At 33.2% G+C, this 17,112-nt stretch overlaps 1 protein-coding gene across 1 annotated transcript; it reads left to right on the forward strand.

Moving 5' to 3' along the window:
* Positions 1–908: 908 nt before the first annotated feature.
* On the forward strand, positions 909–14,046 carry LOC119605707. The gene is made up of 7 exons (XM_037958980.1): positions 909–927; positions 3,922–4,109; positions 6,541–6,567; positions 10,153–10,261; positions 10,312–10,325; positions 12,689–13,560; positions 13,929–14,046. Exons 1-7 carry the CDS (start codon positions 924–926, stop codon positions 14,044–14,046), a joined length of 1,332 nt encoding a protein of 443 aa, XP_037814908.1. The 5' UTR covers positions 909–923.
* The last annotated feature ends 3,066 nt before the right edge of the window (positions 14,047–17,112 follow it).

Genomic DNA, 17,112 nt, shown 5'->3' on the forward strand with positions numbered 1-17,112 from the left:
TTAGTTAGTTAGTAGTAGTTAGTTAGTTAGTTAGTTAGTTAGTTAGTTAGTTAGTAGTTATGCTATAGTTCGATAAACAACAGTTTGGACTATAGATTAGGCAATAGACCCGACTACAGTCCAGACCAGAGTTTAGACCATACTTTTCCCAATAGTTTGACTATAGACCAGATTATGGTTTAGACTAAAATCCAATCATTAGTATAGACTACAGTTCAGTCTACAGCTTCGACTGCAGTTTAGATTATGGTCCAGGCTATATTTTCACTTTTACCCATGACTTCGATCCAAGTTGATCGCTTTGTAAGAATACCTGTAAGAGAAGAAAAAAATAGAGTTAGTAGAAGGAGAGATAGAAGAAACAGAAGGAAGGAAAGGAGATAATGAGAAACTAGAAACGTAGTGTGATTATTACGTCTAGACTTGAAGTTCTCACTAGTCTAAACGAATTAAGGAATGCGACAAGCCGTTTTAATCGCACCTAGAGTTCGATTTCGAGGCATATCCAAGGCTGTGCAGTTACAGAGAAGTTGAACTACCGTTTCATCTTCATTCTGACAACTTTAACAGAAGTCATTATAGGTAGGATCAAAGCGTCTAGCATGGCCAGATTAACTAATTTTAGTATTTGAAGACCAATGTGGCTCCATATAAGGCCACAGCGCTCTAGCTATCGAGCATGTGTATTCACTCGATCAACGTTCCTGAGTCATAGAATGACAGTAATCTGCGATCAACTTTTTAATTACAGGTAATGGTACTTCACAGAACTGATCTAATTTCCAATTCACTAAGCGTGGAACCAACTCTTGCCAAAGAGTCCGCACATATTATTGCCATATATGTATAGTACCGTCTCCTTTGACCCATATAAGAATAATGTTTGAATGTGTCGCCATATCATTGAGAGACATTCGGCATTAATGGGTAAGTTTAGATGTGGAAAACACACCAATAAGGGAATGGCAGCTTGCCTATCGGTAAAAATTCTGATATCTCTATTATAATACCAAATATTTTATTTGAAATAAAACAAAAATTATGCCAATAAAAAATACGAAAAACTTCTAGTCATCTAAAACAACAACTTCCCCCATAAAATTAATAAAATAAACAATAAAAACTTTCAATTTCATAAGTGTTTGTCAAACACACAACTGCTCACGCACGCTCATGACACTTTCAAAATTTAAACAATAGGTTCTCGTCATTTTTGGCCACCTAAGTAATAGAAACCAAATAATTATGATTGTGTTCAATAGATTCAAAGAGTGAATTCCAAAGAAAAGGGAAATTACATGACAGACAAAACTGTTCAACCCGAACAAGTGTCAAGTCATGATGACATTTACTGCGAGAGTGTAATTTCCTTTAAACTTAGACTTTGTAACACGATAAAATAGCAATATTTTTCTATTGTTGCAGCTCATTTAAGGAAAAACTTTTTGAAGCGTGCTAATGCTCACGTAGACCAAAGCAAATAAGGGAATTGGCAAAAAGGTTAAAACAATATCAAAAAATATTTTTGTTACAATAAACTAAATAAATTCTCTTAAATAAAACTCAATATTTAACAACCATGAAAAAATTTGACAAACAACAACTGTCAAAAGTAAATGTACTCTTTTCATCACTTTAAAACTTTCTCTTTAAAGTTGAAAAAACAACCATTTAACAACATTATGATGACTTACTGTCAGGCAGTGACAGTTGAATTTAAATTGTTGTTTAGAAAGAAAAAACTGTACCAGTGACATTTAACTGTTAAATGTGACATTTGTGTATCAAATGTTTGCTCTACAAATAGGGTTTCTATTTTGGGAATAACGGGGAAGAACGTTTTCCGATCTCAGGGAACATTTAAAAACAAATTTTCTATTTATCCAAAAAACCATAGACTAGACTATAGACTAGATTATAGACAGGACTATAGACTAGATTATAGACTGGACCGTAGACTAGACTAGACTATAAACTAGACTATAGACTAGACTATAGACTAGACTATAGACTAAACTATAGACTAGACTTTAGACTCGACTATAGACAAGACAATAGATTAGTCTATAGTCTAGACTATAGACCAGACTATAGACAAGACTATAGACTAGACTATAGATAAGACTATAGACTCGACTATAGACTAGACTACAGACTAGACTATACACTGGACTATAGACTAGACTATAGACTATACTATAGACTAGACTATAGACTATACTATAGACTAGGCTATAGAAACAGACTATAGACTAGACTATAGACTGGACTTCAGACTAGACTATAGACTAGACTATAGACTAGACTATAGACTAGACTATAGACTAGACTATAGACTAGACTATAGACTAGACTATAGACTAGACTATAGACTAGACTATAGACCAGACTATAGACTAGACTATAGACTAGACTATAGACTAGGACTATAGACTAGACTATAGACTAGACTAGACTATAGACTAGACTATAGACTAGACTATAGACTAGACTATAGACTAGACTATAGACTAGACTATAGACTAGGACTATAGACTAGACTATAGACTAGACTATAGACTAGACTATAGACTAGACTATAGACTAGACTATAGACTAGACTATAGACTAGACTATAGACTAGACTATAGACTAGACTATAGACTAGACTATAGACTAGACTATAGACTAGACTATAGACTAGACTATAGACTAGACTATAGACTGGACTATAGACTAGACTAGACTAGACTAGACTAGATAGACTAGACTATAGACTAGACTATAGACTAGACTATAGACTAGACTATAGACTAGACTATAGACTAGACTATAGACTAGACTATAGACTAGACTATAGACTAGACTATAGACTAGACTATAGACTAGACTATAGACTAGACTATAGACTAGACTATAGAGTAGACTATAGACTAGACTATAGACTAGACTATAGACTAGACTATAGAGTAGACTATAGACTAGACTATAGACTAGACTATAGACTAGACAATGGACTAGACTATAGACTAGACTATAGACTAGACTATAGACTAGACTATAAACTAGACTATAGACTAGACTATAGACTAGACTATAGACTAGACTATAGACTAGACTATAGACTAGACTATAGACTAGACTATAGACTAGACTATAGACTAGACTATAGACTAGACTATAGACTAGACTATAGACTAGACTATAGACTAGACTATAGACTAGACTATAGACTAGACTATAGACTAGACTATAGACTAGACTATAGACTAGACTATAGACTAGACTATAGACTAGACTATAGACTAGACTATAGACTAGACTATAGACTAGACTATAGACCAGACTATAGACCGAGACTATAGACTATAGACTAGACTATAGACTAGACTATAGACTAGACTATAGACTAGACTATAGACTAGACTATAGACTAGACTATAGACTAAGACTACAGACTAGGACTAGACTACAGACTAGACTATAGACTGACTATAGACTAGACTAGACTACAGACTAGACTATAGACTAGACTACATAGACTATAGACTAGACTATACAGACTAGACTAGACTAGACTAGACTACAGACTAGACTAGACTATAGACTAGACTATAGACTACACTATAGACTAGACTATAGACTAGACTATAGACTATACTATAGACTAGACTAGACTATAGACTAGACTATAGACTAGACTAGACTATAGACTAGACTATAGACTAGACTATAGACTAGACTATAGACTAGACTATAGACTAGACTATAGACTAGACTATAGACTAGACTATAGACTAGACTATAGACTAGACTATAGACTAGACTATAGACTAGACTATAGACTAGACTTTATTAGACTAGGTTATAGTTTTTAATGAAATTTTTTATAAAAATTGTATTTTCTTAAAACTAATTTTCCAATTTTCTCTAATTTCTTAGGTGGCTGCTGTGGTTCAACTAAAAAACGTACTATAGTTGGCGGCTGGGCGTGGGCCTGGTGGCTAGTAACCGATGTCCAACGTCTCTCCCTAAATGTTATGACCCTTAATCCCATGTGTGAAAATGTGGAAACAGCCCAAGGTGTACCTTTGACAGTTACAGGAGTGGCACAATGTAAAATCATGAAGGTTAGTTTAACCGATCAGCTAGAAATAAGTTATGCTATAAATTATTATAACAATTTATAAAGCTTTTAATAATTATATTATTTATATTTATTCTTATACAAATATTTATTAATTGTTTTATAATTATATGAAAAAAAAAATTGTGAAGTATTTTAGTAGATCTTCTCTCCCCCTCCCTCCAAAGTAAATAAGTTAAAAACTTGTATGTAAAACTTGCATGTCATTTGGCTTTTTTTCGAATTTAATTTATATAAAATAATTTGAATTAAAATATTTATTTCAGTATAAATTTTGTTCCTTTTTTATATATTTTTAATAATTATTTATTTGTTATAGTTTTTAAAATCTAGAGAATTTATTGAAAGAAATGTAAGTTTAGTTGAAAACCTAAATTATTTCTTGTTTTAAAAAAATGTATTGTTGAACTTTTTTCGTTGTAGTAAAAACACAATTTCTTAATAAAACTAACAGTCTAAACTTTCCAATCGGACATTGGTAAAACTGCCTTCAACAGAACATTTTTTATATGTACCAAAATTCACGACCAAAAAACTTGAAGAAAAGTACTTTCAGCTGAATTTATAAATATATGTATATATGTATGTCCATTTGGAATAGTTTTTACTGTAGTTTTGTTTTAATTTTACTATTTATTGACACCTTAAAAATATTGTCGTATGTACAAATTTATAAATTCTTTATTTATATTTTTTGTGATCCTCAAAATATGCTTTAGTTTTTGTGTTTATAAACGTACTAGCAGTGCTTTAAATAAATGCATTCTTACTGTGGCATTGATTTACAAAGGTAGCAATTTGAATGCTTTAAAAGAATTTTGCTTTTCCTATGGAAAATTTTACTTCACATAAAGCTTAAATTTTCCATATAAAATTTTGGCTTTATGTTAAGCTTTTCTTTCTGTAAAGCTTGAAATTACTATGTAATTCGGAGGTTCTTTGGAATCGAAATACATAGTAACCCCCACTTGGTTTTCCTATAGAAAAGTTGCTTTATGTAAAGCTTCACTTTTCAATAAAATTTCTATAGAAAGAGTAGAAAAGAAGTTTTTTAAAGTTGCTTTATGTAAAGCTCGCCTTTTTGAAAAATCTGTTTAAATTAAATCAAAATTGCGGTAATAGTACCTACGGACATATAGTAGCCTGAAGATAAAACACTATGATAAGTTAAGTATGAACGGAGTAAACCGAACCGAACGTGCTATGACCAAGATCATCCAATTAAAACCTACAAAACATACCCACATTTCACCATTCAGTATCCATAATCATCTAAACGTCATATCCACCAGCTCACAATGGGACATAATCAAGATTTTTTGGAAATATGTACATCTGGCTGGTTCGATCGGGCGTAGTTTCGAGTTTGAGTTTAGAAAATGGATCCCACAAAGTAGAACACCTTCGACATGTTGATATTTTTCATGACTTGGTCTACTTTTTTTAAATATTGGTTATAAATGTGAAACTATTTTTCTGAAATTAATTAGAAAACAAAGTTTTCACACACAAAATATAAAAGACGTGTTTTTTTTCCAGGATCTATTGTCTTTACGACGTTCCGAACTTGACATATATATTGTTATACAATATTTTAAATTTGGGAAGTCTCAAAGCTGGTTTTTATCACGAATCGAGCGTTTTCAACTTGATAACGGAATGCCGATGAAGTTGTTTGTATGTTATCTTTCTAGTGAGGAGTTTCGTCCGAATGTTTCGCCATCTCGTTAAGGAACGCCCGGCATTTAAGGACCAAGCTTGATATTGTATAAATACCACTTATGGCCTTCAGGGCAGCCTGGCTATCGGTGTATATTAGAATATCAGCGTTATATATTCAATAGAACCTGATCCAGTTTGCAGCCGTTTTATGGCTGATAGTTCAGCATTAAGAACCCTACATTCATCTAACCCTAAACTCAGAACGACTTTCTGAAGTATAAAACTTTATATCTTCGTCATTTCAGACATTTTTAACTTTTTCGGATTTTAGTTTTTAGACCTGGTAGATGGCAACGTCACATGAATTGATGGCTTGAGAAGTTTGTCGTTTGTAATTTTTACAATTTAATTTGCTAAAGGCCCAGGAATCTAAATCTTAAACATTTTGAGAAAACCCGTAAAAAATATTTGGATGAAAGTGAAGGAAAATTCTGCTAAGCTGACTCTCGAATTACTATTAGTTTTTAAAAAAGTTTTTGGATTTGAAGCAAAATTTTTTATACCTAACATGAAACATCTTATCTAAAACATAATTTGAGGATCACATTCTTGTCACTTGTCCTAATTTTCTGTTTTTAAATAAGTAGTTTAGTCCTATGTCACCAATTTTTAAATGTTATATTTATATGTTTAGTTGAAAATTAATTATTGATTTGTTTTTTTCTTTTTTTACTTTTTCTTATTTTCTTTAGTCAAACTCGTATGCAAAAACTGAAGAGGTATGATTTTTCTTTTAAAAAAATAATACTTAATCATTTTCAGTTTTGATTTAATGTTTTTGTTTTTTTCTTTATTATTTTTTGGTTAACAAAATCTATAAAAATTGGAGTAATATTTGCAATAGTTTTGTTTAATTTGTTTAAAAAAAAAAAAAACTATATTTTATTTTGATTGAAAAAAGGTACGCCCAAAACACTTTTTTTTTATAAATGTGTATTTTTATAATTTATTCCAATTAACACTTACTTAGCTTTAAGGATTTAAAAAATTTAATATGTAAATGTAATAACAATAACAATTGTATATAAATAACACTAAAATATTAAGGGTAATCACAGTCTAGTATTATATTAATTAAAAGTGTTTAACTTTTAAATTTCCAAAAAATGTAAACAATGATTGCACTTATCTCCTACACGGTGAACAGAGTTGTATTTTCTTGTTTAAAATAATATATATAGCATACTTATTGTGATTATCCTTATCAAACATATGTATGTATCCACACTAATAACTTAATCACATTTAAAACACAGGCATGGAAAATTTTAAATTTGAAATAATACTTTTAAGGTTTGAAAGTACTAAACTAAAATACTAAATTAAATTTCAGACTAGACTATAGACTAGACTATAGCTAGACTATAGACTAGACTATAGACTAGACTATAGACTAGACTATAGACTAGACTATAGACTAGACTATAGACTAGACTATAGACTAGACTATAGACTAGACTGTAGACTAGACTATATACTAGACTATAGACTAGACTATAGACTAGACCATAGACTAGACTATAGACTAGACTATAGACTAGACTATATACTAGACTATAGACTAGACTATAGACTAGACTATAGACTAGACTATAGACTAGACTATAGACTAGACTATAGACTAGACTATAGACTAGACTATAGACTAGACTATAGACTAGACTATAGACTAGACTATAGACTAGACTATAGACTACTATAGACTAGACTATAGACTAGACTTATAGACTAGACTAATAGACTAGACTATAGACTAGACTATAGACTAGACTATAGACTAGACTATAGACTAGACTATAGACTAGACTATAGACTAGACTATAGACTAGACTATAGACTAGACTATAGACTAGACTATAGACTAGACTATAGACTAGACTATAGACTAGACTATAGACTAGACTATAGACTAGACTATAGACTAGACTATAGACTAGACTATAGACTAGACTATAGACTAGACTATAGACTAGACTATAGACTAGACTATAGACTAGACTATAGACTAGACTATAGACTAGACTATAGACTAGACTATAGACTAGACTATAGACTAGACTATAGACTAGACTATAGACTAGACTATAGACTAGACTATAGACTAGACTATAGACTAGACTATAGACTAGACTAGACTAGACTATAGACTAGACTATAGACTAGACTATAGACTAGACTATAGACTAGACTATAGACTAGACTATAGACTAGACTATAGACTAGACTATAGACTAGACTATAGACTAGACTATAGACTAGACTATAGACTAGACTATAGACTAGACTAGACTATGGGCTAGACTATAGACTAGACTATAGACTAGACTAGACTATAGACCAGACTATAGACTAGACTATAGACTAGACTATAGACTAGACTATAGACTAGACTATAGACTAGACTATAGACTAGACTATAGACTAGACTATAGACCAGACTATAGACTAGACTATAGACTAGACTATAGACTAGACTATAGACTAGACTAGACTATAGACTAGACTATAGACTAGACTATAGACTAAACTATAGACTAGACTATAGACTAGACTATAGACTAGACTATAGACTAGACTATAGACTAGACTATAGACTAGACTATAGACTAGACTATAGACTAGACTATAGACTAGACTATAGACTAGACTATAGACTAGACTATAGACTAGACTATAGACTAGACTATAGACTAGACTATAGACTAGACTATAGACTAGACTATAGACTAGACTATAGACTAGACTATAGACTAGACTATAGACTAGACTATAGACTAGACTATAGACTAGACTATAGACTAGATTATAGACTAGACTATAGACTAGACTATAGACTAGATTATAGACTAGACTATAGACTAGACTATAGACTAGACTATAGACTAGACTATAGACTAGACTATAGACTAGACTATAGACTAGACTATAGACTAGACTATAGACTAGACTATAGACTAGACTATAGACTAGACTATAGACTAGACTATAGACTAGACTATAGACTAGACTATAGACTAGACTATAGACTAGACTATAGACTAGACTAGACTAGACTATAGACTAGACTATAGACTAGACTATAGACTAGACTATAGACTAGACTATAGACTAGACTATAGACTAGACTATAGACTAGACTAGAGACTATAGACTAGACTATAGACTATAGACTAGACTATAGACTAGACTATAGACTAGACTATAGACTAGACTATAGACTAGACTATAGACTAGACTATAGACTAGACTATAGACTAGACTATAGACTAGACTAGACTATAGACTAGACTATGGACTAGACTATAGACTAGACTATAGACTAGACTAGACTACACTAGACTACACTAGACTACACTAGACTAGACTAGACTAGACTAGACTAGACTATAGATTAGACTATAGACTTGACTATAGACTAGACTATAGACTAGACTATAGAGTAGACTAGACTAGACTAGACTATACAGTAGATTATAAACTAGACTATACACTAGACCTGAGAATAGACCATACACTAGTTTATAGACTGGTCTATTGTCTAATTATTTAAAGTTTATAACTTAGAAAAAGTACGGAAAATTTCGTATTTTTCGAAGTCATCAAAAAATACTGGACCCAAATTATGGCATACGATATCGATCGAAATCTCCATTTAGATTTCGATCGATATCGTATGCCGCAATTTGGGCCCTGAAAATAAGTACTATAGAACTGATATTTCCATGCCTGTTACAACATCTGTAAATTATATAAATTTCATGTAAATTATTTATGTTTCATGTAATATATTACAAAAAAAAAACATTAAAAAAAACTATGTAAATTATCTTTTTATGTACATACACATATGTAAATGTGTGCTATATATATATTTATATAAATATTTAATAACAATCTTATAAATAACCTATAAATATGATGTATTAATATTGTTATTCTTCTTTTTTTCTATTTTTTTATATATATAAAAAAAAAACCGTTACGTTACGTTTCATTTCATTTACGTTTTTAACTATTTGATGGATTCACTAACTTCGTTCGTTCCGTATATTCCTTATTTTGCGTGTTGACTCTCTCATCATCTTCATTTTGCTACATACACAAAATAATAAATAATTCCTAAAATAAAAAAACTCAACTCTCCATCATCATCTCCTTCAAACTTCAAATAACAATAACAAAAAAATAAATAATTTAACCAAAAAATAATAAATGAAAAAAAAAAAAACAAAAATAAATAAAATCTAAATCAATACGGCTGATATCTTATGCAGATGATGAATGTTTATTATTTTCATCATCAGGCTGACGAACTTTTGGGTACGGCCAGTGAACAATTTTTGGGCAAAAATGTAAGTGAAATCAAGCAAACCATCCTGCAAACACTTGAAGGTCACTTGCGTGCCATATTGGGTAAGTAATTTGTTTTTTTTTTCTGCTTTAATTTTAATATAAAACAATAGAGAATTTAATATATGTAAGTGTTATTAGATTGACTATTTGGGGTATTCACAGTTTATTCATTTATAAATGAAAGCATTGCATACTTTTGGAGGCAACACTCTTTACAATATGAGACACACTGTTCCTGGCCATTATTGATTCTTACTTCGGTATATGTTGCAATTTGGATTACCTTAACTTAATGACTTGCCCCCCCAAAACAGACTTGAGTCATGTATGGTACCGTTGTGTTACCATTTTGATCCTCCTTATCACTTGTATATATATTCTTGACAAATCATGATTAGGTTATGTTAACTGGTTGTCCATTTGTTGTCACTGGAGACACACTTGGCTACTTGATAACAATTACTCTCGATTCCTATCCAAACCAGTTTGTGGCACGAAAATAGGAGTCTATATTTCGAATGTCAGCATCACACAGATCCGTTAGATCATGCAGGATATTGGCACTTAACAGATTTAATCTATACGCAGCTAGCGCAGAGGGGGTGAGTTTTACTCTCTTCTTCCACTTCATCCTGACACCTCCTGCAGAAGACATTACTCCTTGATTTCTGTCTTCTAGCATATAGCCCAAAAGGCCAGAGGCCAGTCATCTCTGCAGTTAAATTCCGTAGATTTGCTTTCGGAAACTGAAGTAGGGATTCATGATATTCATGAGTTGGTTTGGTGGTGTAGTATTCAATGTTGTCTGGGATTTCTCCTAAACAGTTGATTATGTTACAATGGGCTTACTGTTACCCCGACTTGAGGGCAACATCTTGATCCATTAGTTCAATCAATTTTCTACCAGTGAAAGTCCATTCGTATTTCCACCAAACAAGGCAGCATACAATAATATGGGCTGTACAACCATGTTGAAGAGTGTTCTTAGGACTCTTCTGCATGACTATCTTCAATTAAGACCCGAATTGCAACTGGATTAGTTGAAGTTTGTCTGTGATATGCAGTACAATGTCGTAAACAAACTCATTCACATAATTGAAATTACAGCCTTTCGGAAATGCATCATCAAGATTGTTACCTTCTATATTCCAGTGTTAGGGAATCTATATAATTTTAACAAATGTATCTCTCGCAATCTTCTGTGGAGACGCCCTGTTAGCGATTCGGTGAAGTCAATAGTATTCTTTTTGCATAAGGTATGCCTATATCGCAGTCCAACTCATTAATAGAATTCATATAATGCTAACCGATGAAAGTATAGCAATGGTGGTGTTGTCAAGACAGCGGGATACCTCATAGGAGTAACTGTGGGACTAAATGTTCGCAATGATTTGATATTACAAGAATGGATGCAGAATGAATCTGGGGTCTGCAAAGTTCACCCAATCAAGTGAACAACGACTAAGGATTTCGCTGCTACAACAACAACAGTTATTGATTCATCAGTAAATACTTCAATGGTATATATCGATCTGTCTGAAAATCACGGCTCTAGTGTAACATCGTTCAAGTATAATCTCTAATTTAACAGATCCATGATTTTGTATAGCTGCTACTTGCTGGTATAGCTCTGATTGGTCCTATTACCATAATCGTTTACTTTCTTATTATACGTTAAACGCTTTCTGATGCCAACCACCAGACAGTTGATCCATAAAATATAATTGATATTACGAAAGTTTCGTATAACCAGTATATATTTTTAGGTTTAAATCCCCACTCATGCCAATTTGAGTGCTTATTTTCGAATTTAGTTTGCAGTCCAATATTAGTCCAAATCGGTATTTGGAGCTATCGGACTCTTTTTGTGCATTTAGATTTGGATTTTGCTAATCTTTAAATTTTATATTGTCTAGTGAATAGTACTAGTTCCGTTTTGACTGGATAAGATTGCTGCGTCGTCAAATCATAGAATATTTAAGTGGTAATATATCTGCTAACATCTATACGACTCCTCTAAAACTGCGACTACCCTCAATTATTTGTATTTAAATAATAAAAATGGAATTGTATATTTAATTCCTTAAGTATTTGCGGTATTTTTTATCATTGTTCTAACACACGCTAAATAATTTCTTTCTCGCTTAATTATTCATATAATTTTCTATTTTAAAAAGACATATACCAGATATGAACAAATCTTTTAATGAATTCGTAAGTGCCAATGTAAGGGTGTCTCATGCTTAAATCAAAACAACACAACTGTCAAAACTGTAATAGTGGCATGAAGAACCTATAAGTTCTGATATTCGCCCAGCCATACAGTGCTTAGCAAGGTATACCTTTCTGTCAAACCAAAACTGTTGATGTATATTTCTTAATATTGATTCCAAATCTTTTTCTGTACAAATTATTGGAAATTAATCTTCACAAATCTTTTGGCGGTAAACTCTAGTATGTGAATATTAAGAATGTGTATAGTTAAAGGTATGCTTTGATCAAAATATATCAGCCAGAACAACTAGAACAACCAGAGACATTTTAACATCTGGTCTCTCCGACAACACCAAGAGATGGCTAGTGAACGACAGTCATTTGTGGAACCAGAGATCTAAATCTCGTAGAATTAAACAGGGAGTACCCCAAGGTGGAGTTCTTTCGCCGATCCTGTTTAATTTCTACATGTCTAAACTCCCAACACCCCCGGACGGCGTCCAAATAATATCTTACACCGATGACTGCTCGATATTGGCCACGGGCAATAGTATTGATGACCTTTGCAGTTTGATAAACAGTTACCTATGTGATCTTTCCAGCTTCTTCCATTTAAGGAATTTAAAAATATCGCCCACGAAATCCTCAGGAACTCTCTTCACCACCTGGACTAAGGAAGTAGGGCTAGAACTGGATGTGACAGTCGATGGCGAAAAAATTCCGACGGTAAATCACCCCAAAATACTTGGTGTCACATTCGATAGCCTCCTTATGTCCTCAGCGCACACCACTGCAATCTGCAACAAGATGCGAAGTAGAAACAAGGTACTCAAGTCTCTAGCCGGCAGCACTTGGGGAATGGATAAAGAAACCTTGTTGACTACCTATCAAACGATTGGCCGGTCAGTGGTAAACTACGCAGCGCCAGTGTGGACACCTAGAGTTAGCGACACGCAATGGAAGAAGCTTCAAAGCTGTCAAAACGCAGCCCTAAGAACGGTGACAGGCTGCATTCAAATGATATGCGAAGAACATCTGCATGACGAAACGAAGATGCTTTCAATTAAGGAACATAATATCATGCTGTCAAAGCAGTTCCTACTGGGATGTCATCGGAGGGGCCACCCAAACCACCATCTAACGGAGTTAGAATCCCCCCCCCCAGGCATGTCAGGAAAGATCTTCGTATGTATGAGAGTGACATCCAAGAACACCTGGATGATATAGAGGACGAAAGCTCATACAGGACAGCTTTGAATACTATCCATCAACAGGCGGTGGAAGACTCCATCAATTCCCACCGCGATAGTATAATACTGGGAGGTCGTCCTCCACCCGTTGCAAACGAGGAACGAAACCTACCACTTCGTACTAGAGTGGTATTGGCACAACTTAGATCCGGATGGTGTACCCGTTTAAACTCGTACTAGACGAGAATAAACGACACCATTCAAGATCTTTGTCCTGCATGTGGAACAGGCCCACACAATGTTCAACACCTTTTTAACTGCAGGGCAAATCCAACTCAGTTGGAACCTGAATCCCTTTGGACTCAGCCGTTGGATGCGACTCGTCTACTGGGTTTAGATCTAACGGAGTTGGATAACCAAAGCGAAGAAGAAGAAGAGTAGGGAATAATGTTTAACTATATATACGTGTAATTTCAGGTGTCGCTGCTACAACAACAACAACTAGAACAACCTGCGCGCAGGGACTCCGTTTTGACAGGGCCACTCCATTCGTCAGATGTAGTGTTGTATAGTATTAGATCCAGCATATAGCCGTGAAAAATCTCAAGTTTGAGATAAGTTTGACCCAGATATCTCACCAAGGTTGGATATGAAGTAACTGCCAAGAAAACTGTTTCTCTTAACGGCTAGAGCAGGGCATACAGAGAGAAGATGAAATACCATTTCCTCTTTTTCCCTATCTTTCCAACTGCTACAATACTCATTGAAGGCGAACTCGAGCCGACTTGCATGTCTGCCTAGCACCCGGTGTCCTGTTATTACTGCTATCAACCTCGATATATCCGGCCTACTTCAGGTTATAAGGTGTCTATGTTGCTACAAATATTAAGATCGTATAGTATCCTCCTACAGGGTGACATTATCGCAAATATTTCAGCTTGAAAAACACTACATTTGTTGAGAAGACTTATCCCAACTTCTTCACAGAAGACACCAGAACCAACACCGCACTTAAATTTAGAACCATCTGTAAAGATTCTGGTGGTATTTTCACTTGGTAGGTTACCCCTACACCACTCGCTCCTAGAAGGAACTCTGACTTTGAAAACTCTATCAAAGTCCGTGTATGGGATAGTATAGTCGGATGGTTGGTTCAAGATTGAATGTAGTAGGTCTAAAATCTTAACATGTCCATATGTTCTTGACCTCCAACATCCGAATGAGTTAAGCATGCTAGCAGATATGACCTTTATATGCAGATCTATAGGTACAATGTGGAATATAGTAGTCAGAGCTTCTGAAGGACTAGTTCTTAGATGCTTGATTATATCTCCGATATTTTTCAAAAGTTTGAAATTTTAAGATTTAATTACTTGACATTTCTGTTCAGTAATCACTTCCTAAGTATTCTCCTAGCTTTAAACAATTTACTTTAATACCCAACATGTCTTGAGTCATTTGCAAAAAAGTTGAATGTATTGTTGTAAGTAAGAAGTTTTATTTTTTCGAAAAGTTTTCCCTACTAAAGAGAATATGAAAAAAATCTCATTGTCATCTCATGTTTTAATAAGACATGACATCTAAATCATTGTGTTCAATCTTAGGGTACTGGACTGACTTTATGCTGTTTACTCAGATTGTTTTATTTTTATGTTAAAGTAAAGAAAAAGAGCAAAAATTGCACAATTTCATTCTTATTTTATTGAAAAAGTCAAAGTAATTTCAATAAATCTTTTTGGGAGTCTGACAATTTATTAATACTTGCACAGTTTTATTGTAATGTTCGGTCCTAAAGTAATTTAGAGGGGATGATGATAGTGTAATAATAGAAAGAAATTGAATGGATATTTAGGAGAAAGATAAGTTTAGAATGATTGGTAAGAACCTTAAGAAATAAAGGTTAGATTAAATGGAGAATGTAATCGATTTCAATGTATTAAGTTAGTTCCACCTTTGGGTTAAATTTTTCATAATGGATAGGTTGAGCATTGAGTGCATATTCTCAAAGTTTGGATTCAATCAAATTATTAGTATTTTTCCTAAATTAACTTAGTTCTTAATTGACCTTTAAATCTAATCATCCTATTCCCTTTTGAATCGAAGCTATTTTCTTTCCGATTCCCTCTAATTTCCTTCAAAACCAGCTGTCATTAACAGTTGCTAGTATATCTTTTAAATATTCATAAATTATTAATAAATAAATTACTGTTTACGACATTTATTTCTAAATACTTAAAGGTATTTTATATATCGATTTTTTCCACATGTTAAGAAGGACACCGTTATAATAAGGACTCATTGTTTGTTTGTCTAACGATATTATAAACAAGTGTAAGAATTGTCACCAGGACACGTTTTGCAAGTTGTCCAAGTTGTATTTGTATTTTCACAAAAAGTCATTTGAAAGTGAACTATTATTAAAAATAATTTATGTACAAAGACGTCATATAAAAACTTATAAATTTATTTCAATTATTAAACAGGTACAAGAAACAAGTAATAATTATTGTTCACTTAACAAAAATTCTCTATAAAGTTTTTAATAAGAAGCTTGTTAATATCTATAAATGATATCTTGCTTAAAATACCCTACATTACAGTCCCATGATTGTTATTGCCTTTTTAAGTTCCGATCCTATAAAGAATATATCTTCTCTATTGTTAAAATTGAGCAATCTGTGATTCCATTTGCAAGTACGTCTGATGAAATCTATTTTTCTAAATCCCCCAATCAAAACCTTGAAATAATCAATCTGAAATATGTTCCAAAATTTTGTTATTAAAAATCAGATAGAGTGAACAGAAGAGATCGAAGTGAACGCCTGCATCCTGGCCTTATTTCATGGTGGTACTTTTCCAATCACAAGGTGAGCTGATTAGACAACTCACTAACGCTGGTTTTACCATTCAACCCAGTACACTTCGCATTTACCCGACATACTCTAGGTGGGTAAGGTCCGCACGCCCCAGCATCTATTCCATATCATATTTGGGTTTAAACCACAGCCTCCACGTGCACCTTAAAGGAACCTCTCCAATAATCGGGGCAAGACAAAGTCCGAAACTCTGCCCTGTGGGCTACCGGTTCCCGTAGTTATGCGATTCTATAGTTTGACCCTATGTCAAATCATTTCATGGAAAGGCCGAAGATATAATTGTTTAACACGTGTTTATAGTTCGGCAGACTGGGAATACTGCGATAGCACCAATATGGAAAAGAAGGGAAAGATTCATCAAGATAACATGATGCCGGAAGGAAATAGAATGAACAATAAATGTCTGAGATATTAATTAGTTAATTAGTTAGTTAGTTAGATAGTTAGATAGATAGTTAGTTAGTTAGTTAGTTAGTTAGTTAGTTAGTTAGTTAGTTAGTTAGATAGTTAGTTAGTTAGTAGTAGCAAGTAAGTTAGTTAGTTAGTTAGTTAGTTAGGTTAGTTAGTTAGTTAGTTAGTTAGTTAGTTAGTAGTTAGTTAGTTAGTTAGTTAGTTAGTTAGTTAGTTAGTA

This window comes from Lucilia sericata, unplaced genomic scaffold, assembly GCF_015586225.1.
Source record: "Lucilia sericata isolate MDLA Ls3-8-SP2 unplaced genomic scaffold, ASM1558622v1 Contig000511F_arrow, whole genome shotgun sequence".
Lineage (NCBI taxonomy): Eukaryota > Metazoa > Arthropoda > Insecta > Diptera > Calliphoridae > Lucilia > Lucilia sericata.